Source organism: Mytilus galloprovincialis, chromosome 13, assembly GCF_965363235.1.
Source record: "Mytilus galloprovincialis chromosome 13, xbMytGall1.hap1.1, whole genome shotgun sequence".
NCBI lineage: Eukaryota > Metazoa > Mollusca > Bivalvia > Mytilida > Mytilidae > Mytilus > Mytilus galloprovincialis.
Genome location: NC_134850.1, coordinates 51338034 through 51362582, shown reverse-complemented (window position 1 = coordinate 51362582; position 24549 = coordinate 51338034). Strand labels below are relative to the sequence as shown.

The 24549-nt window shown below is 31.8% G+C and overlaps 1 protein-coding gene across 38 annotated transcripts in view; it reads left to right on the top strand.

Moving 5' to 3' along the window:
* The window catches only part of LOC143056612 (uncharacterized), a 128441-nt gene that overhangs the window by 55387 nt on the left and 48505 nt on the right, over positions 1 to 24549 (top strand). For 33 of the 38 annotated variants that reach the window (XR_012972421.1, XM_076229731.1, XM_076229732.1 and 30 more), the window contains 2 exons: positions 6450 to 6491; positions 19340 to 19582. Coding sequence is in view for 37 of the 38 variants with exons in the window: in XM_076229731.1 (XP_076085846.1) it covers positions 19361 to 19582 (222 nt within the window). In the remaining variant the exon portion in view is untranslated. Of the gene's footprint in view, positions 1 to 2768; positions 2845 to 6449; positions 6492 to 8134; positions 8441 to 14275; positions 14300 to 19339; positions 19583 to 22569; positions 22720 to 24549 lie in introns of those variants that run through there. The other 5 variants (XM_076229733.1, XM_076229735.1, XM_076229734.1 and 2 more) reach the window with 5 other exon arrangements.

The following is a 24549-nucleotide window of genomic DNA, read 5'->3' as shown; positions in this document are numbered from 1 at the left end:
TATTGTGCTATAGCAAATATTTTCAATTGCACAGTATTGCGCAATAGCAAGAAATATCTAATTGCACAATATTGTGCAATAGCAAGAAATTTTCAATTGATTGGAGTTATCTTTCTTTGTCCAGAATAGTAGTTGAATCAACTTAAATCATTGTTTTATACAATATACAATGTATATTCACTTTTACTACCAACTGATAAATTAAAACAATCTTTACCATTCAGTGATAACAAGCACTTGTTTTACATTTTGATATTTTATGATGTATTTAAATGAGTAGTTATTGCTATTTCTTCAATTTTTTTGAGAGGATTAATATTCAACAGCATAGTGAATTGCTCAAAGGCAAAACAAACATTTTAATTTTATTAGACCACATTCATTCTGTGTCAGAAACCTATGCTGTGTCAACTATTTAATCACAGTCCAAATTTAGAGCTGAATCCAGCTTGAAAGTTGTTTCCATACTTGCCCCAACCGTTCAGGGTTCAACCTCTGCGGTCGTATAAAGCAACGATCTGCGGAGCATCTGGTTTTTCCTGGAATGAGAATAACAAGTATTATCATGGATATTTGATTTCATGATTTTGTTGAAGTCTGCATACTTATTACTTAGAAAATTCAAATTCGTTCATGTGGTTCACCAGCACCCAAGAAATCCACGAAAAATTGGTATCCTATTGAATTCACAGTATTATCTGTATTCCTCAGGATTCAATTTTCTTTTGTTTCTCTTTCAGCTTGTGCAAAGCAAACTGGAAACCTTCTATGTGCCTTCCTATAATAATTAATTGCAGTCGAAAATAGCTTGATGCATGTTTGAATAATTTGTCTTCACAACTAATCAGTGTTATTTGAGTACTGTTTTGTTACCATTCACACCCAGATAAAGAAAACACTGATATGAACCAGACAAAAATTGGTGTTAATGCTTTGTTTAATTGTCCATATCACCTGGCATTATTACAGCAATTAATTGTACCTTTTAAAGCTATAACAATTCAATGGAAAGCTTATTTGAAGTACTATTGTATTGATGTCTATCAGTTTTATAATTAACTCACATAAACCTGTAGTTTATTTACTAATCTAACTTGTTTCACATTAGTAAATTAACTAATACAAGACTAGCTTGTTCTTCGTTTTTGTGTCAGCTGTTTGTTAAGTTTTCCTTCAAATCATCTTACTAGATACTATTTAGTTGTCTTCATGTCATTTTGCCTTACTTGACCGTTGTTCTGCATTTGGTATTTAAACTAAGTTTTCTGGCTTTGCTTGACAAACTTTTGTCTGGTAGTCCTCATATTTACTTAGCCTTGTTGGACAAAGTTTTATCCTGTAGTCCAATTTATGGTAGATTGTATTGCTGGACAAATTTTCAAGCTGTAGTCCTTCAGGGTAGGTTGCTTTGCTGGACAAACTTATGTCCTGTAGTCATTCAGGGTAGATTGCCTTGCTGGACAAACTAATGTTCTGTAGTCCTTTGGGGTAGGTTGTCTTGCTGGACCTACTTTCGACCTATAGTCCTTCAGGGTAGATTGTCTTGCTGAACAAACTAATGTTCTGTAGTCCTTTGTGGTAAGTTGTCTTGCTTGACCTATTTTGACCTGTAGTCCTTCAGAGTAGATTGCCTTGCTTGACAAACTAATGTCCTTTTGATGGTAGGTTGTCTTGCTGGACCTACTTTTGACCTGTACCCGGTAGTCCTTCAGGGTAGATTGCCTTGATGGACAAACCAATGCTCTTTAGTCCTTTGGGGTAGGTTGTCTTGCTGGACCTTTTTTTCGACCTGTAATCCTTCAGAGTAGATTGCCTTGATGGACAAAGTAATGTTCTTTAGTCCATTGGGGTATGTTGTCTTGTTGGACCCATTTTCCACCTGTAGTCCTTCAGAGTAGATTGCCTTGCTGGACAAACTAATGTTCTTTAGTCCTGATCTTTATGGTAGGTTGCCTTGCTGGACCTACTTTTGACCTGTAGTCCTTCAGGGTAGATTGCCTTGCTGGACAAACTAATGTTCTGTAGTCCTTTGTGGTAGTTTGTCTTACTGGACTAACTTTTGTCCTGAAGTCCTTTACCATAGTTTGCCTGGCTTGAATAATTTTTGTCTTGCCCTGTAACTAAGTCCTCACTGTTGTAGTTGGTCTTGCTGGACTAACTTTGTCCTGTAGTCCTTCTCTGGTTATTAGTTTTCCTTACTGGACTAACTTTGTCCTGTAGTCCTTCTCTGGTTATTAGTTTTCCTTACTGGACTAACTTTTGTCGGGTAGTCTTTTGTAGTAGTTTGCATTGCTGAACTTTAACTTTTGTCCTGTGGTTTGCCTAACTGGACTTACTTTTGTTCTATGGTCCTTTGTGGTAAATTGCCTTGTTTCTATATAATGAATAACAACTTTATTTCATATGATTTGTACCTAAAAAAATAGGTGGAAGATACCAATTAGGGGACATCTGAAACTCATAGATTCAAGAAAACATCTGTGTCATGGCAAAAAAAAAATATATGACAACCAAGTCTAGAAAAAAGCACACTAGAATATCATTAACAGTTATTAAGTTTGATCTATGTCCACACCTCTCCTGGTGATATTTTATTGACCTTATTTGACCAACAAGTAGCCTGCAGGAGGTAGTTCACTGGACAGTTATAAATAATTTATTACAATTATTTTATTAACCTGTATGCATGCTGTTTATATATTAATATGTAAATGTGTTTATCTTTTTGGTCAAAGTTTGATATATCAAATTGTCTTATTATCTGTGAACTAACTGAAGGGGAACATTCCATGTTAGGATTTTGTACAAAAACTTAGGAATATAAATTGCTTCTAGCCTGTTAGGGTAAGTAACTAAATTAGATGAACATGTAATAATTGAATTAATGGCAACAGTTGAATTAAAATATTTTACAGATGCAAAGGGTCATTGTTATGCATTGTCCTATATTACTGTAATGGTGTCAAGGCTTAACCTGTTTTACATGAATTCCAAAAGAATTAACACCTAAGGGTCTAAACATTTTGGGGTTGCTATTTTTTGGGGGGAGGGGAGGGGTGTACTTAAGGTTAAAAAGTAAAGAAAGTTAATACATTTTCTTGATCTGGTCCCTCTTGAACATCCTTGAGTCTTCCACTGGCTTTTTGTAAAGACCTGCCTTACTTTTCTGATGTTATCATATTGTTTAGATCATGGGAATATTTTTATCATTATCTGTATATCTGATTGGTTTTACATTGGATGTCACAAAGTATGAATGCTGCACCAAGATAAGAGAATGTTGTATACAAGCATAGATTTACATTAAAAACATCTGCCAATGCTTACTCATCACCAGAAAAAATCTTTAGGATATGAATTTAAAAAAAAAGAAAGAGAAAAGAATTTTAAATGTACAATAATAGAAATTTGATATTCCATTTAATGCTCATTGTTAAATATTTCAACACCTGGATCTTTATATTTATTAAATATCTAATCTTCATTAAATAATAGTATAAAAATATTTATATAAGTAAAAGCAATATATACAAATGCAAATGAAAACATTTTAAAAACTTTGAGATAAAGTAATAAGTAATGGATGTGACCACAGGTATAGTTTATGCCTTAACCAAGGATTTATATTATAGTAAAACATTAGTCCTTGCCTTTACTATGATGAAAAAGGACCATTTCTCAAAGAAGACAAAAAGCTTGTTTCCATAATAAGGTCATTTTAATTAATAACATGATAAACAAGAATCACAAATGGTCAGAGGCCAGAATGCAATACCCTGGTTTCTTATTTCTTTCATTAATTACAGTTTCATTTTCCTGTTATCTTTTTTATGTTCATTATTATTTACATGGACAGTTAGATTTTAGCCATTTGAATACATGTATTAAAGTAGCCTTAGGTCATAGATATAGGTGTAGATTTTTGATAAGATAATCAGAAGGTAAAATAGATTGATCAATTGACCATTAAATTTTCACAAAAACATCAATTAAGTTAACACCTGATTAAAATAATTGTGTCTGAGTGGTTTGTTTGTTGGTAAATAGGTGATAAAAGGTAATAAATGGTGTGTTAAAGATTAGATGGTTACATTGTGTGGTTACAGTATGGGTTCTTCAAATTGGGTAAGAATACATGTAGAATTTTATTTGCCAAGGAACATATGAATGGATTTAAAGAGAAAGGGGAAGTGAAAATTGTATATGAAATAAATAAAAACATGTTTACTCTATATGTGGCTATACTGTATCTCTTTTTTCATGGTTCTTCCACTCTGAGGCAGCGAAGGCATATATGAATGCCATCCTAGGAAATTCCGACAGTTATCCATACAAAATTTCCCCAGAGCCTATGACTATATCTAGCTGGTGTTCATTACAAATGATATGGTGCCAGTGCCAGGCTTGAATTTCAAGTCCTCTAAAATTTACCATATTGTTTAAGACAATTTTTTGGATCCTGTTTGTAACTTCCATTGGGGTGTGAGCTTTTGATGCATTAAGAAGACCTTCAAAATAATTGTGCTTTCAAGATGAAGAACAGCAATGACTGTGTGTGTCAATTATTGGTATATATCTAATATTGGAATGACCCTTCATCTTCATTACATACTATTAATGTTTAGATGTTATGCCACTAATGACTTCAGTCATGAAACTCATCAACACCATGTTTTTATACTGTTATACTGTTAGCCCTGTTTGAATTACCAACTTTCCTGAACAGTGAGTCTCTCTTATTTGTCATCATGAAGAGTTAAACTTCACTTATTTGTACTTGTATTGTTTTTTGTTGTGACTTGGTCCCAGAAGTAAATACTCTCTATATAAGTTGGCTATATCCAGCATCTGAAAATGTCGAAGTTTGTTATTAGGTCAGACCTGCTATGAAGATTGACTTCTTTAAGCATTAACCTGTGATGTTAGTAATTCCCGTTTCTTTTCCCACTGTAGTTGTACCTATGTATATTGAATCTCAATTCAAATGTCTCAAAGGTCAAGTTTTTTCAGGGATCAAAGTTGAATTTGTATGCAGTCACAGTCAGTTCTCAAAAATTAGTTGTCCAAAGGTTATGTACATTTTGGTTTTTGTTATAAAGATAACAGAAAAAGAGTTAGCAGATTTTCTTCAGGGACCACCAGGGGAAACAGATTTCAAGAACTCTGAGGTTTGACTGTAGTTTGATATCGGTTAATTGATGTGATACTTTAAAGTTTAAGTAATAACATTAGAACATGTTATAGATCATTCTTACAACTCTCTACACTTTGTTTACAGATGAGCTGCTAAGGAAACATACCTCATGATCTATTACATAAAAAGACTTTATTCAAAGTGTTTGCCAAAAAGTATTAGGAAATAATGATAGCTTTTTGAAGTGGTAACTTGTTTATTGCATCTCATGTTTACACCTTACAATTCTGAAGAAATAAAACATTTATCGGATTTTTGTTGTGGTTACATTGCCATGACAACCTGATGAAAATAGAAGCAAATAATTTTAATGGTTCATTTTCATTTTTATAGAGTAATAAGTTAGTTAAAGTACAATAGTCCTTGTTTGTAATTTGTTATGTTCAGGTATTCTTTATTTCTGGTAAGATTTGTATTTATTATGATTTGTAATATGCTTCACTATTCTTTCATTAACACAGAGAGGTAAAGGAGGGAGGTTGGGTGTTCACAAAACCTATACATGCATTAACCCAGAGCTTTTTCTGTCTCTCTCTTTATCCTTATGCTTTATCTTACTGTTTGTAGGGTTCACTGTTGACTTAGTCATCACACTTTGATGCCCTCATTAAATAAAAACATGAACACCACAAAAAATTGGGTGATCTCAGGTACTCTGAAAGGTAAGCAGATCCTGCTCCACTTGTTGCACAAGTCTGTACATTTTCAGTTATTCACATACAAATTTGTAAATTTTTTGGACATAAGAATGTGTGGTTTCCATGTATAAACCAAATACAAGTTTGTAAATTGAATCTATGGTTTGAAGCTGGTAAAATATAAGACAGACAGACGACTCTTTTGTAGCTGTAATACAATAACGATCGTCAAAGCTCTGTAGAGTACACATATAAATTTGTATCCAATAAATAATGATGATACATAGTATTACCACAGTTCTACATAAGTGTTGTTAGAATTTTGAAAACACTTAATGGTTACATGATTTTGCATTTTATTTCATGCCCAATGTTTCTATGTTCATGACATCACATACTTGAGTAGGAAACCAAAGTAAAGAACTAATGTTAGTGTAAGGTATGGTTTGTCTCTTTACTCAGATAAAAAGATCTAACAAATTCTCAAAGATTTACCTCATCACACCTGTGATAGGTATGCCTTTGATATACTAACGAGATAAGTCAATAACTTAAACAATAGGATCACTTAGATCAATAGATATAAATCATATTAAATTAATATTTTGATATTTTAGATTGGATATGTAAGAATTGGTCTACCTAAGAAGCGATTTGAGGTGAGTCTCTATTAATTTATATAACTTTGTCATGCTATTTATACTAATAAATTTTCTGCGGCCGATTGTATAATAATTAATTTATTCATTGTTTACATGTACATGCATTTAAATCCATCATTGAACTAATTGTTTACATAAGAATGTTAGATTCAGTTGTCACTCAAGGATTTAAATGAGGTTCAGAAGAATTTGTCCTTCAGCATTCTTAAAGTGTGTCATCTTATCGCTTCTTATGTTAGAATTAAGAAGTTGCTTTAGAAAAACAAATCTTTGTTCACTTTATTTTAGTCTAGCTGTCTTTTTCCATTATTCAGAATAAAGTGAAGTTAAGTCCCTAAATCAGGAGTGGGTTTCAGGGGAAATCCTGCATACGTCATTTAGGCGCCAATCATTTTATTTTCAAGGTAGAGGCAGAGGCTAGTGGATTTTTTTAGCATAGAAGTGGTATGAGAAATCATATTGTTTTTATACGTATAAATAAAAAAGTCATTTAAAAGTGGGAAAAATAAATAAATTTTACCTAAATTTGAGATTGAAATCCCAAAACACACCTCACTTATAGAATAATTCAGTACCTGTGTTATGAAGTTCTCTAATTAGTGTTTTTTTCCCCTGAAAATGTTTAAGATATTTGAAATAAAAAAATGCTGTTTTTGGTTGCAGATCTCAAGCAGAAGTCAATGTAGGCTTTATGTCCTTTATCTTTCTTTGAATTAGGAAGAATAGATGAAAATTCAGAGAAAAAAATGATTTAACCAATATAAGTTCATGGTTTGTAAACTTGATTTTGTGTACTAGGTTCATTGAGTGGAGAGCCCAGACATGTTTAATAAAACTATTGATGAGTATAGGGACTGTATAGGGAAATCATTGAAGAACCAGACACTATCATCTATGGTATTTAAATTTGTCTGTGTCATTAAATTATATTTAGTTCTTCTTTTATAGAAAAATGGAGAGTATCACACATGGTAAAATACAAATTTCTTCCTTCATATATTTTTTATTGGAAAAACAGGGTGTATTATAATCTATCAACAATATAAAAAATGTGGACAATTTTAACGAGAAAATGCAACAATAAGACCCCTGGGGGCAGAGAATGACCGATTATCTTATTGTGTTACCTGAGATAATTAATTGTTTACAGATTTGTGGTGTAAAATTTACAGGTGTAACCTAAGGTTTCCTCATGTCAATCTAGGGTCATTAGAAATAGAGTGCTATTACTTAGGTTAGTACTAGATCATCATAATAAGACCAAATGATCACAACCCATCAGAAATTGATAACTTTTTAATGTTTGGTTCAAAGAGGAGAACTGAAATGTGACAGTCTTGATGACCATGTATAAGGAGATCACCAAAGTCATTGGAGGCTAAAATTAGTTTAAAGATCCAATCTTCTGTTAAAATCTGGCGCTGGAGAAGACGTTGTTTTTTTTTCCCTTCATTTTAAAGATTAATCAGTCAATTTGCTATTAATGTATTCCGATTATATGCAAATGAGTTTGATCAAGATTTTATTTCATGCATTCTAATTTTCAATGAAAAGAATATCGAACAGTTTAAAATTACAGGACTAAAGTAAATTTTGAAACGCTCCCCAAAGCTTCTGTCTGAGATGTTTTGTCTGGATCATGTGAATGTTTGACTACTTATCAATGTCAAAATATATGTAAATAGATGTACTAAGAAATAGCACAGTGATTATACCTGGACAGTCTTACCTGGTAAATTGGATATATTTCACTTTGATCTTTATTTTTGTTGATTGTTTTATGTGTAGTTTGTTTACTTTTTCTGTCCCATATAAAAGGAATGTGTCTGTAATCTATTGGGAATAATAGAATTAGTTAATTATGTGGAATAATGTATAATGAATTGTGTAAATAGTGAGTGTTGACAAGTCTTGGATTTAATTTGTTTGGGATTTACACTTTAAAGGTAAAACATTACTTTTATCTTTTAAGTATACTTAACAGGTCTTTTCAATGTTGACCACCAATGTTGATTATCTTTTAAAATAAAATTAATGCATTTCTGTGGGTTGGGTTATTTCTATATTATGCATGATCTCTCCTATGATTTTAAGCAGGCTTCAAAAAAACCTTACCAAAACAATTGCTTTTTGTGTTTTCAACCACTGCAAAGTTCTTTAACTCAGTGCATGCTTTAGAGAAGCAGTTTTCTGTAAATTATCTGTCTCATTTGTCATATTAATGCAAAAGTTCAGTCTTTAAGTCTCTTATCAAATGAAATAATTGTCCTCGGAGCATGCATGAAATACTTGTCACTGGAGGTAAAGCAAACAACAATCAATTAAATGATTTTCTGTCATGTTACTATTATATAGGTCAGTACCAGACATTGAAGCTAATATATCAGTTTATAATGTGTCATACATGTACATGTAAATATGATGCAGTAACAAATTTCTGTTTTAAGTTAAAACTTTAATTTGGAGCCAGTAGGAGCCTATATAATTCATTGTCAAAGTAGTCTTATTCTTTTGGTTTTGATCCATTTTATATTAAGTCCCCTCCCCCCCAAATAGAAATAGCTTGAGCAAATAGCAAGCCAACAACCAGATAATTTGTATACCCAAAATTACAAAAAAATAGATTAAACCTACAAATGACAATAAAATATATGGAAGAAGTAAACATAAACAATAAAGACAACTGGAACAAATTGTCAGAGGTAAATGTAAGGTGCAAAGGTCAAGAAAGGACAGGAGTACCACCATCTAAGAATGGGAAGGGATTTCTACAAAATGATAAAAAGAGCAAATCTGAGATACTCAACAAAGAATTCAAGTGATTATTTACAAAGGAAAATCCAAGTAGACCCTACAAGTGAACATCTCATACTTGCATATCATAGGCATATTGGATTTAAATTGTAAAGAATTGAAGCATATCTATAAGCAGTTGCCTTTTCCTTTTAGTTATTCTTTTTAGTAGGATCAATTTAACATGAAAGCAAACTTTAAGTCAGGGTTTTGATGCATGAAGAAATTATAACATGTTTAAAAAAAATGATACAGTTACAGTGAAAACTATTTAGAACAAACATCTTCGGGACTTAGTTTTGATTTTGTTCAGTTTGGTCGGGTTTCACTGTAACTGTAAAGAGAAAAAAAGAATGATGAATTTAATGGTTTGTTTGAAGATCACAAGAAATTATTATCAATAGAAATTAAAAGCAATAACTTCAACAATTTTTAATTGTTTGGTTGTTGACTTCATAATGCAACATGTGCAAGTCAATAGCATGTTTTGTACATTATTGTGCACCGCAGTTAGGTTCATCTATATCTTGACCCATGAAAGGTATAGCAGAAATTAATGTATGATTTTTGAAAAAGTCAGCTTTGAGATTGGGTAGAGAAGGCCAGCAATTAAAGATTATACACACATTACAACTATTTAAGTGAACTTTTGTTTATAATATTCTGACAGTTGGTTAGTTTTTGAATTTGAATTGTTTTACATGTCATTTCTGATGCCTTTTATGGCTTACTATGCACTATTGGTTTTGCTCATTGTTGAAAGCCACACCATGACCTATAGTTGATAATTTCTACGTCATTTGGTCTCTGGTTTACGGTTATGCAATTGCAATCATACTACATTCTTTCTTTTCGTTAATTATATTAGCAAAACAAAGACTTATTTCACAGTGGCTTCAATTCATGACATAGAATTCTTAGGAAGAACCAATTAAGTCAAGATTACCACACTGTATTATACTTGTGAAGTATTATAATAACTAACTGAGGCCATGTAACTACTTACAAAGATTATATAAAACCTGATTAAATGTGTTGTTTACATGTAGTCGGTCTTTGAACTATTAAAAGGTGAAAATGGTTAAGTTCAATTGCTTTTATCATGTTTACAGAAAAGTTTGCTTCAAAAGTAAAGTATTCTATAATGAACAAGTGATGAGTATGTAATTGTATGTTGAGTTATCTCTGAAATGTACTTTTATTGGTTTATGTATGGAATGTGTTAGTCCTTCTGGTGCTTTACTGGTATTTCTCAATTCAATTACTTTTATATGTCTCTGCTTGGGGTACATGTTGTTTGCTTGCCTTCAGTTCAGGTAAAATTAGTTGATATAGGTAAGATTTCAATGGCTTGGTCAAACCAAAGACTTTCAAATGGGCCATCTGAATAGCCTGGTGGCACCCTTCAGGCAGACTTTTAATCATTTACCATTCATAGATGTATGTATATAAATTTACAGATTTCATGTACCGGTATATACTTAAGACAGTTATGTTAAAAAAAATCTGCCTAATCTGACAGGGATATTTTTAGAAAGTTTCTTTAATCAATACAAAACCAACTGTTGAAAATCTTCAATATTTATGGATTTTTATATCAATTTTAATCAGTAAAATTCCTCACATTCCAACTTCTCTGTTGTAAAATATCAATACATGTAGTATAAAACACAGCTGAATGAAAGAATTAATTGAGCAAATCTGGATAGCTTTTATCGCTTCATTATTTACAGCCTTTCAAAACACCATTGATTTATGACAAAGAGTCATATGCATCTGCCAAATGCACATGTGCACTTATATTTCAATGGGGAAAAAAATAACATATCCATATTTGGTTTGTCTGGAGATTACGAAAAGAACGGCTATAAATAGCAAGCTTTGAAAAAATCTGACGATTACAAAATATTTTTTTGACAATTATACAAATTTGTGCAGAATATAATATGACCACAATGTATGCATTATGGGCATTTATGTTCGACAGTCAAACACTTTGAACATCCATGGTTACAGTCATTCTCAAGGTCCATCTGACATGTTGCAATATCGGATTTTGTCCAGTAAAAATTGTCACCAGATCAGTGGCAGATCCAGAGATTTTGAGGGGACCCACTCCAGTCATGCTTCAGTGATTCCCTACATAATCAACCAAATTGTCCAACAAAAGGGGGGCCAGGCCCACTAGAAAACTGTCTCAGAGTGCAAATGACAACGTGATATAAAATATTTGTAATAATAGAAAAGACTGTGTGCTAGAACACTGACTCTGCAGTGATTGGACCAAATGACTAGGCCACACTTAAAAATATTTTAGTTTGCCCAAACCCTACCCAACGTCGAGACATTGGGTAGGTAGATAGGCATTTTCTTTTTTTTTTGGCAAAGAGAAATTTAAGTATCAGATGTTTATTGATCTTCATGCCTATCTGAATAAAAAAAAAATATTTTCACATCAGGACAATAAAAGATTTTGAGTAGGCAGCTTTTTTCTCGGTAGGTAGGGTTAGGGCAAACAAACCTATTCTTTTTTGGCCCTACTATAGTTTAAAAAACCTTCAGAACCTCTATTGTTGCGTACATAACAAGAAATTGTGTATAAATTGGAGTTTAGTATGACGTCCATTATCACTCAACTAGTATACATATTTGTTTAGGGGACGCCTCCGAGTTTGGAAGTTTCTCGCTACATTGAAGACCCATTGGTGGCCTTTGGCTGTTGTCTGCTCTATGGTCGGGTTGTTGTCGCTTTGACACATTCCCCATTTCCATTCTCAATAGTGAAAATGTCTAAAGTTTATGTAACTTTCTTTACAAGAAATATTGAATCTCACCATGACTTGACAAACCTGTCTAGTACATGATCTGTTAGGTTGTTTATGGGAAGTGTCATTTTTTATACTTAATCATTGACTTGAATTAGTCTTATTTAAATATTTATACTTGATTTATGTACTTTACATTGTTTTTTAATCAGCATGTATATTACAAACAAATTCTTTGTAATGAGGCTTGTTTGGTTTTTGCTCGCCTTTGATGAAGTACATTGAATAATTGTAAGGTGTATGTATTTCTTGTAAGTTTCATCTTACCTTGAGCTCATTTTCATGCTTCATTGATTTCATTTTTATGCTTCATTGATCAATTTTAAATTTTCATGGTTAAGTCCATTTCTCAGATACTGGAAGCAATAGGTCAATGGAATTTGGTATATTGAATGATAATAAGGACTGTTCATAATTTCTAGCAAGTTTTATCTGACCTTCTTGACTCCAATCTTAATTGACTAGGATTGTCAGTTAAATATTTCCTACTGAAGATCAATTCTTACTTCTGCACTCCCGCTTCCTCTACCAATAAAAACTAACTGACAAGAAAATAGGAAAATAGTTTTGAAAGTGGCATTAAACATCAATCAATCAATCATTCACTCATCTGACCTTGACCTCATTTTAATGATTCATTGGCAAACATGAGGAACTATACTGGTCAACAATGAGCAAAATCTTGTCTAAAACATGTAAAATGCCCCAACATGATATATTTAGTGTTTATATGATACTTAATTTTAAAGACTTTCAATGAAATTCAAACATGATTAGCAAAGCAGGGGAAACATTTCTAAAAACATGTGCACTCTTGGTTTTTTTCTCCCAGTAAATGTTTGAGTTTGTTTTATTTATTAGAGTAACTGCAGGTGTGGTGTAAAATTTTAATGTAAATATAAATTTTAATCTTGTCTTTTTATAAATACTGACTTAATTTCATGTTTATGTTTTAAAAGTCGTAGAGCATGAAACTGACACATGAAACATTACACCCTTAATAGCTTGTAATGAAACAAGTCAAGGCCAAGGCAATGTGCATAGAGAACAGGTCTTTCTAAGAGAAAAAACAATCTTAGGATGAACAAATATTGATTATCATTGGATTAAGAGCACTACACCCCCTCCTTCAGGCTCACAGGGAAATGATTTCCTGACAAATAGGATTAATTTACTTAACAGTTCAATCATTTTATATTGAGGTTTGCTCTTCCATTCAGATTTGTTAAAAGTTCAGATTATTGTGTTCCACATGAAATAGAGAAGATGTGGTATGATTGCAAATGAAAAAACTCTCCACAAGAAACCAAATGATGTAGAAGTTAGCAAAGTATAGGTCACTATAGTCCAATTAAGTGAAAATTTATTACTGTTTTCACAAGTTCTCTAGTTTTTAACACTTCTAAATATTTCCCTTGGTGTCCCACAGTCGGTACAAACAGACTACTGTCAATTATTTTACTTCACAATTTCCCTCAGATACTTTGCTTTACAAAGTAAAAATCATAAAAACATATTTGTGTCTGTTTATTAGTGTAAATTGAGTGTGAAATGTATGTCTATCAATGTCTAATCTATCAACCATAGTAAAATATCAAACATTTTGGTATTCAGCTCAGATCTCCAGGTTTATAACCAATATAACCTTTTAAAAGCATATATAATCCTATATGTAATAAGTTTTCTTCTCAAGGTTATGTTATGCCATAAATCTTATGATAATTTCATATATAACTTGTATGTAGGAGGTCAGTAGATCATGTTGAGGGAACCAACAGGGTAAAACAGTAATGGGGGACCAGTTAACTAACCTGTTAACAGGATACAATCAGCTTCTTTGTGTGTAATGCAACATTACATAATTCTTTCTAACATAAGTTACATGATTATTTGCATATTCTTGAAGTTTGTTGATCATCTTTGGGGGACCAATAGGGTAAACACGTTGAGGAGGGAGTAACTTATTTTGGCCCAAATCAGCTTCTTCAGTTTTGTTAAAAAAAAATATAAGGATTTCCATTAAAAAAATCTTAAAAATTGAAGAATTTCTGATAAAACTTTAATATTTTACAGGCCAGTATAAACTGCAGTGTATTAAATGAGAAGAGAGGCATCTTATACAAGAGTTCTTTTAATAAGATCCTGTTATTTAGATTTGAAGTGTTCTGAGTTTTGATTTGGAAAAAGGTATTAGTTTTTTTGCCATATTATATCATGTATATTTACAAGTCTGTACTTTATTCCCTTGGCCTGGGAGACTAGTATTTAAACAACACATAAATGTCAACATTTATTCAGGAGATAAATGGTTTATGACATGAAAATTACATTTAATTGGTAAATATTGTGGAGTTATCAGTTACAGTAGCCTATAGTATGGACAACACACCTTTAGACTTGATTTAATACATTGGGACCTCATCTATGGTTTTCTTGACTGTGTGTAACAAAATTTTCATTGATAGAAACCTCAGCCCCACAAATAAGATATAAAGACATGAAATTGTATCTCTCTAAAATGCCTGGTTCCTCATGGTTTACTGTGTGTGGTCTTTTTTGAAGATGACCTCTTTGGTTTGTTTTATTTCATTATGGTTATAGTTATACAGGTATGGCATTTGCACCTGAAATTGTGAAAAAACACTACAAACTAGGAGTGTTTAGTTTGCATAAGAACAGAGTCATTTATCTTTGGAAACATGTATGGACGGTAACCTTCTTTTAACTTATAAGACAATATTTTAATGAAAGATAATCTTCATCCATTTCAAGTTTACCTACACTCTTAGCTTTTTTTTCATCTGTCTAATATTTTATTTGAGTTTTAAGGAATCAATGGTTTAAAATAAAGCATGAAAATTTGTTAAAGTACCAATTTTTATGCTCAAGATAGTTTTGATGTTCTCAGACATACAGTGTCTTAACAACAGACCTGTGATATCTACCTTAGATGACAAGATTGAGGTTTTTAGAAGTTCTCTTTTTTTTTTTTTTTTAAACTATGTTTTCACCTGCTGTGTCAAAACAACATCTCCTTTATACTTTAAAAATATATAATTAAAGTTGCACATGAATAGAAATAAAGTGCAAACAGTTCAAATGTGTTTTTTTATGAATTTTAATTTGATGATTTGCATACTGTTAAATAGTTTTCTTTATGCAGAACGTTGGATTTTTGGGACAAAACAAATTACTATAGGCATGCATCTTTGGTGCACCATTCCTTGTGGTCAACTTTCAAATTCTATAAAAGGACATTTAAATTTTATCGAACATGTTGAATTCTGTTTGAAAGTTGATCTTTTTATTGTATAGTTTGTAATGATGATCATTTTTGACTTAAGAGGATGGGAGGGTGACAAATTATAGGGTATAGTTACATTTGTCAAGTAGTTGGTGTCAAGTTTTATCAACCAATACAATAGGTTATGTACTGTGTAAATGTAAAGACTGTGATGACTTTGATTATAGTGCTTGAAAAGATGTTGGTGAATTATTTATATGGATGGAGAAATTGATGATTATAAACCTACCCATCAAAGTTCTTATTCCACTTTGCAAAGCAGAGGTACCCAAGAGAACAAGTTAATAAAATATACTTCTACACTATACAATTAATATACAGCCTTCAGTTATGGAAAAAAAACTCAACTGTCTAAAAACCCAAATATGTTGTAAGATATAAAGTTAGACAGTAATGCCCCTTTGGAAATGGAATATCTAACTGGGTTCAGATATCAATATGTGTGAAATATTAAGCTGAAATCAATTAAAGATTAGATTTTACTGAAATTTGATACTTAAGAAGTTGAAGTGCTTCTGAGAGAGGAAGTAGGATAACATTGTCAAGTGCCAAGATTTCGTTCACAATCGTTAAAATCACTAGGACAATTCATTGATATTCAATACATGATATACATATATATTAAATATGAAATATTGTAGATTTGACTAGTTATATCTATTATATCAGTAAAAAAGATTGTCATCACATATGTAATACATTTTTCCATTGATAATTTCTTTTGTGTACTTAATATAACCTGTCTCTTTTGTTTTCACTGAAAATAAATCAACTATGAATAAAATCATTGAAAGTTGAATAAGTATGATTGATTAAGTCATGTTTGAAAATAGTTTTTAAGGAGCGAGATATTTGCTGAATTGGAACCCCTTTGATTATTGATTTGAAAGAACATCTTCAATTAATTTCTTTCCGATTTCAAATGTGTAATGAAGGTTTTGAAAGTGTCTTTGTAGGTGTTTAATGTAGGAATAAACTGAAATAAAAAGGAAAAATGGAGAATTTCTCTGAATTTCATAGCATGTAGGCTATAAAATGTATGTCTAGGAGTCCTACAGTGTTGTTAGGTGCACCAGATATAGAATGGTTAGCTTTTGCAAATACACATTTACAGATGGAATATGTACAATCAAAATGAAATGTTGGCATGAAAAATTAGCTGAATCATAAACTTAACAGATTGAACACCCATCGTTCTTATATGCGAAAGTTACTAACTACACAGAGAAAAACGTAGAAAACAAATTAAAGCAAGTAGCAAAAAAAAAATGCTGGCATAAAGCAGATGGTATAAATTATCAACACATGAAGAGTAACCTCCCCTTTGGAATTTACTAAATATTAATTAGAAGAACAGAGTAAAAGTGTATGTATGATGATTGATGATCTTTGTTGATGTAAGAACGAGCCAATTCCTTAATTTGTAGTAGCTTATTAATTATCTATAAGACTTGTATTTTACAGTGAATTTCTCAAATTCTAAATGCTTAAAATTTTGGCTTTGAAATTTCACTTTGCTTATAGTTGTATTAAGATGCTTAAATGAAGTCTGTTACCATGGTGGATAAATGATTACATAGCCCCAAATAGGGTGTTTAATGCCTCACCTTGGTAGAGGTGACACACTCTCTGTACATAGAGAGGCTTTGCATTAACTGAGGCTGAATTTACAACTGTAGCCAAAATGCTTTATTATTGGAAGTCAAAATTCAGGGGGACCAAAGGTGACTGGTCATTCCTTCCTTCTATTACGGCCATTCCATTCTCTCTTTATTCCTGTCTACCAACTTTCAAACCTTCAAATTTGATTAACTATTGACTTTTCTTTTGGTGAATTGATAAGAAATAGAAGATTAAAAGGCATAGCTAGTGCAACTTAAGATTGTGATGTTCAATACAATAGAGTGCACCTTAATATTGTGATGTTCAATACAATAGAGTGCACCTTAAGATTGTGATGTTCAATACAATAGAGTGCACCTTAAGATTGTGATGTTCAATACAATAGAGTGCACCTTAAGATTGTGATGTTCAATACAATAGAGTGCATCTTAATATTGTGATGTTCAATGCAATGACTGTTCTCACAAACATATTTTTGTAGTAAAAAGAAACAATTTGTTTCTGGCATGAACGAAGACAGATAAGAAAGTATTTTTTGGCATATAAGATCAGTTTGTGAGTTCCAAATTTTATAATGAGAGGAAGTGGTGTGTCAAAAAGTATTTGGGTTAGATACTTCTTTGCATTAGAAGTTTCCTATCAATATAAACATAAGAGATAAGAAATCTCTTTGACTATTTGTATCACCTGTTTTTATCAGAAATAGAAATACTCAACAGGTGAATTGGCAGTTTAACCTTCTGATAACATAGCATTCATTGGGGATTAACTACCTGATTAAAATCAAATATATAGAATAACAGAATTGGCAAAAGAGAACCAGGGATACAGCCTGTTAAATTCGGGCTTTTTCATGTAAATGGGATTGCATAAGTAACTGTTATTCTAATGGAGTAAATTGACTGGATTATTGTGACCTTGACCTCAAGAGGTTAAGGAAGACATCCTAGTGACTGGATTGATTTGAACTTGACCTTGAGAGGTTAAGGGTGACACCCTAGTAAGGGAAGAGTAGTGGCAAGATTATTGGTTATAGTAACAACTGTTCTTGTTTGTTATCATTTTTTGTCCATCCTTCTTTCTCATGTAAACCTAAGTCTGGATACAAATAGATCCATATCTTGAGGAAAAAATAATCTTCCAGTTAGAATTCAGACAATGCAGTGTCTAAAATGCATATTTGCTATCCAAGTTTTCTAATGTTTTGTGTGAATGGGTTCATAAACCGTCATATTTACAATTGCTACATTTGACCTCCTCTGAAAACCAATGACCAAATGGTAGATTGGGATATAGTTCATAAAAATAATTCCTGTCATTCAGTCAGATTTGGTTTTATCAATCACCTTATTTTATTTTTCCAATGCAAAATTTTCTTGTAATAAAACTGCCTATCCCATATAGTATTAAAAAAGTGGAAGGGCCCTCTGAATTACCATTTTATAATGTTTCCAGGTGATATTGGCTAATGATCGCAAATCACTCTTTCAGTGGCGTCGTGGGTCTGGATTTGTCTGAAAATTATTTTCAGTTTTATAATTTCAAGAAAATGTCAAATATTATATTTACTAAGATCCAATAAACTTCATGTAATGATGACTACACACATATGTTGATTGCAGAACTTCTGTCAGAAGGATGTCGGTACTGTAATCTGTAAAAAACACGGAATAGCTTTGTAGATAGGATCAGCAAGAAATTGAAATGTTGCCATGAAGTTTAATCTAATATTAGCATTGGGTGTAAAACTGTTTTCAAATATTTTTCTTGTCAAAATAACAATCACTTAATTCAAAGAAAAGTTATCAAAGTTTCAAAAATCTGATAGTAAAAGACCAACCCATAATTTAAGTGTTTTAGTTGGATAAGAAGGTTTGTGATGTGTTTAAATAATTTTCATCTTTTTCATTCAGCAGTTTACAATCCTGAGCTGACTAGGTTTTACACCATATCAGTTCCTGTACACATAGACCTTCTTTCTTACATAATCTTTTGTCCAAAAATATGGATAGGATTATTGACTTATTGGTGCATGTTTAAAATACACCAAGCAGCAAATATTCCAATGAGGATGGATCACTTTTCTCCTAAATAATTGAAAACATTGAAAGAAAAAGAAAAGATATAATGAGAAAAAAGAAATATACAGCACATAACATTTTTAAAATCAGAAGAAGCTATGATCGAATGATCAAATACTGAGAATGTTCAATCTCTTCCCCTATCACTATTAAGTCTTTTTGATTATGAATTTTGCTCAGGATTACAAATAAAGTTTACAAATAATATCTCTTTTTCAGGTCAGGTGATACCCTATCACCATGACGACAGAGAAGAGCCTCCTTGAGTTTATGGAGGAGGCGGAGTTGGACCACTACTACCAAGCTCTTAAGGACCAACTGAAGATAAATGCCATCCACCAATTAAAGTACGTTGAGGAAGAAGACCTTAATGACATAGGCATGACAAAGCCAGAGATGAGACGGCTCAAGAAAATGTACAAGAAAGAATTTCCTGCTGGTGCTCTGGGGAAGTTAAAAAAGGTGAGCAGGAATAGCTGGGAAAAGAAAAGATTCTGTAGAGGAGATTTGTTAGACTATATTGTTTAGGGGCAGATCCAGCCACTTTAAAAAGGGGGTTTCCTAACCCAGAACAAAAGGGGGGTTCCAACTATATATCCCCATTTAAATGCATTGATCGTCTAAAAAAAAAAAGGGGATATTCACAAAAATTGGTATCCAACAAATAATAATGAATCCACAGTAGATGGTTTCTTTGTGAGAAAATGATGTCTTATATATATATATATATGGAAAAAAAAATAGTGAAATAGAATTCCATGTCCAATGACCTCAACATTTTACTCTTTATAGCCTGATAGTGTGTGAGGTCATTCTATATTGGTGTATTCATACATTAAGTTTTCAAGTACTGCACATGGATTTCAAATCAAATTACATCTGATCTCAAGTTTAACCAAATGTTTAACCATTATCACACTACATTAACAATAAAATGGGCCAGGTGTCCACTTTTTTATTTCATAATTACATATTTTGTGTTTTTAACATCTTGAAACATTATCATATTTATGGATGATGATGATGCATGTTGCTATATGAATAAAAGAAGATGCATGGTATGACAGCAACCCAGCTGTTTAAAAAATCAAACATGTAGGGGTCAAACACTTAATCGCCTCTTGAAAATGAATTTAACATAAAGACCAGCAGTTGTTATGTTCCTGATGTGAGACTGACACTTTAGTATATGGCAGGGTTAAACTAGTTTTTTGTATCACTCAACCCTACTCGTGACAAGGTGCGTTTGACTCTGATCTTTTTGATGGTTCTCTATAGGTACTCTGGCTTCTCCCTTAATAGTGTCCACCTCAATAATATAATGGAAAGATGTACAATTATAGCATAGCTGTTAGTCTCCTAGAAACTTATTATGAGGGTGTGTTAGAGGGGTCCTGAGCTGGAAATATCTTAAAAATATGAAATCCTGAGGTCCCAAATTAAAAATAGATTTAATCCTGACATCTGAAATTTCGAAAAAGAAATTCCAGATCCAGAAATGGTCAATCCCAAAATCCCAAGCTTTAAAAACACCTGATCCCAATGTCCCGAAATAGGACCTGCCCCCCTCTATTATTATATATAAACAAAAAGCTCAATTGCTGAAGAAAAAAAAGCACATGACATCTTCACAATAAGTGAAACGTCATGTCAATGAATCATAAGATAAACGAGTATCATATTCTAGCCATTATGTTAATTGATAATACCATTAGGGTATAATTAGATCTGATTGCTGTAAAGTGGACATCTCTATGGTTAATCAAATTTCATCAGACATGTAGATATTATTTATATATTCTATGTACTTTAATGTCTTTTGTCTGAAATGCCAGACATTACAAGACCAGCATGTTTTTTTCTACTGAAACTGGGAAAAATAATCATGATCAACATCTAATAATTTGTAGAAGCATTAGTCTTTTTAATGGTTGTTCCTTTCATGTCCAACTCTGAACTGGATTGAAATAGACATCTTTGTCCATCAATCTTTATGGGTAGTTGTTTCATTTGGTAATTCTTATTCTATATTTATCATAACTGAATCCCATCCATATTAAATGTGATATCCATCTATGCTTTTGTTGGAAATAATTAATCTTCAAAGAGTTCTTGCTACTTGCTTTGATGTGTGTCTTGTCATTAACATCAAAAGTCTATGTAAAAACTGCCATTGAATCACATGGTTCATTACAAGTGATAATTCAGATAGTAGTGAAAGAAAGAAAGAGTATAGGCTTATTTCCTAGCAGTTTTCTTGTCACTGTTGCTATGAAAACAAAGACAAAGTCATAACATGATAACAGTTACATGTATTAGTTTTCGCTTCAGAATTGCTTGCTTGCTTGAGAGATATAAGTTTATAACATTTGATACCTGGAAACTGAGATTTTCAAGTTGGAACCCTTTGCATATACAAATGTATAAGATTGAATGTTAAGATTTGACACCTTTCCACCCTTCAAGGCGACAATGCTGAGGACTCTAGACATGGCACTCTTTGACCCTTGAGCAACATAAAATATATGGTATGACAAAATTTGGTTTGTCATACCCCCTGGATTTACTTAAAGAATGTGCACTGGAAAATAAACTTTAAAAAAATAAAACTTCAACACCATTAAAATTATTTGAAAAGTTTATACAGTTGTTTGAAAACATAGAAATATTTTCTTTTAGTAGGTATTTCATCATGAAGATCAAAGTATATTCACAAATAATAACATACACTTTTTCTTACCTAGTTTGGTAATTATATGTTCTATGGATTAAAAAATAATTTAATTAATGCAATTTAAGTCAATATTTAAAAACATGATGTGTTAAAAAATTGAAAAATTATGGTCTAAGACTTTTTTGTCAATTAAAATTAAAGAGTAATTTTTGAAAATCAATTAGTTTTGGGTATTCATTTCCGTAACACTTTCTTTTAAATTCGTTCAAATAGATTTTGACCTTGTCTTTTATTGTTAAGGGGTAATCTCAAAAGTTTTCGTCATGACAAAAATAAAAGGACAAGTTTTTATCATGTCATTGTATTCAAACATTCAAAAATAGCAAAAGAAAATTAAATCAAATCTGATATAATTTGTACTATTTTAAACATTTAAAAAAAAAATAGAGTTGCACCTCAGCTTGTCATACTAGAATTTTTGCAAGCTGATGCACAATGCACGAGGCATGCAGAGTACTTGATTAAATGCATAAAACCTGATAAAACTGATAGTCTGCAGATCGTAAGAAGTTACTTGTTGAACATGACTCACGATCCAAATCAATAAACTGATATTTCAGATCTATTTATATTGTGAGAAAATTAAAGATGACCTTTCACATGTACCTTCATTTAGGACAGTGTCTGACCACAAACTGACCACATACTACATGTATACTACTATCACTATAATTCTCCACATTTTGTGGTCATACATTTACGTTTTTTAATACACCTTGTAAAGGGAAATGATGTCACACCTTGTATGAAGTATTTGTTATGGGAGAATGAAGTCATCGCATTATCATAAAATTAACAACAGCGTGTCAATCCTTTTGGAATAGTTATGAGTAAAAGTAGTGAGAACAAGAAAATGAAATTTTTGGTAAGGAATTATTTTATGATTTTTTAGAATATTGATATTCTTGTTAAAATTGATTGTAAAGGGAAAGTAGAATTTGGCTTAGTTAGAACGGCCTTCTGTTCAACAATATTTCAATTTTTAAGATAAACAACTTTCCTTGAAGGTATATATTGTTGTAAAAATGAAATTTAATAAATCTATTCATATTTTCATTGTTGTAATAAAAGTACTAGATAAGGGAGCTTGGATTAAGCATTTTGATGAAGTGTGGGTCAAAATTTAGGTCATGCATATGTTTCTCTAGATGACAGGAAAGGTCTTAACAAATTTGGAGGACAAATGATAACAATGGAAACTAGTTAACGCCAATTAACTACAGGTATTTGTTGAGAATGAAATGAAAGTCCTCTTGCCAACCTTTCAGATGGCAGGGATTTACTAACAGAATAAACCTATCAGAGTTCAAATCCTTCTATTTTACCTCAGATCCCCATTGCATCATTACTTTTGTAGCATTTGAAGTGAATTCATCAGACAGGATGACTGTTGATGAAGAAACTCTAATCTTTTACACATAAATGATCCCTCCTTGGTATCTTTAAACCATCTTTTCTTTAAAGACTTCAAATAATATTTTTGAACCTGTTGCCTTGTACAAAGCTGTATGTATCCCTTGTTCTTGATAATATCAAAATGGCATCTAAAAATGTTTGGTAGAAGTAAACTTCAAGTAAACCTAAAGAAAATAATACCCTGGGACCTGTATTATTGTCTGTAGGCAGTATACTGTCTGGGTTGTTGTCATGTACAACACTTAGAATTATAGTCAATGATTTCTTCTCAATCAGTGTCATAGTTTTCTGTTTTAAAGAGTTGTACATATAATGTCTGTCTTTCTAGACTTTGTGAGTGTTTTATGCTGTCTCTCCTCTTTGTCTTTGACAGCAACTCTTATACTGAAGGGGCTTTCATGGACAAATTGTCTGAGTAGTAAGTCTGTAGTGATATCTGGCTTGACAACTCTATACGTTGTGAGTTGGAACCCTGCTGTTGTGAATGAATGATTTATTAATAACAGATTTAGTTTCTTGATCCTACAAAGTTCAGAGATACAGTATAAATTCAAGGTCAAGTTTAAGGTCAATCTGAGGTAATCAAAGTAAAAGTTGACTATTACTGTAAACCTGAAGTAGCTTCAAGAGTAGAAAAATGATACAAATGTAAATCTTTATGAATATGTAAAACTTTGATCCTTCCTTAATTAACTACAACAAATAAATTTAAAAATCACAATATAAAATCAGGACTAAGTGGAATAAAAAGGACTAGACATATGATAAATTCACTGGGAAATGATTTGGTTTACAGTATTAGGAACTGAAATACAGGTCATCTTCTTATAACATTATTATATAGAAGCTACTTACAACTAACATTTTGTTCAAGTGTCTGAGGTTAAGGTGCATGCTATTACCTTCTCCTAAAGACACCAATTAGGAAACTTAAAAATATGGCAAAAAGTCAAGGTCATTGATGTGATGGATATAGTAAGTACTTGTTACACAAGTTATAAGTGGATAATTGGCTCTTGTATTTTTATATGTAGTAAAACGTCTTAGATTAGACTATGATGAATCCTATTATTTATTTGAATTAGAGGGGAAGTGTGAAATTCATCATTAACATAGATAATCAAGGTTGGTTTTAGATCTATTTTCTAAGAGGACGTTTTTAAAAAGGGGTTCCAAATATATGTCCCAACTCAAAATTATTGATCCTTTAAAAAAAAAGGGGGTAGGAGCATATAAGTGGTGCACCCTGGTATTGGCGAAGTTCACATTGCTCAAATTT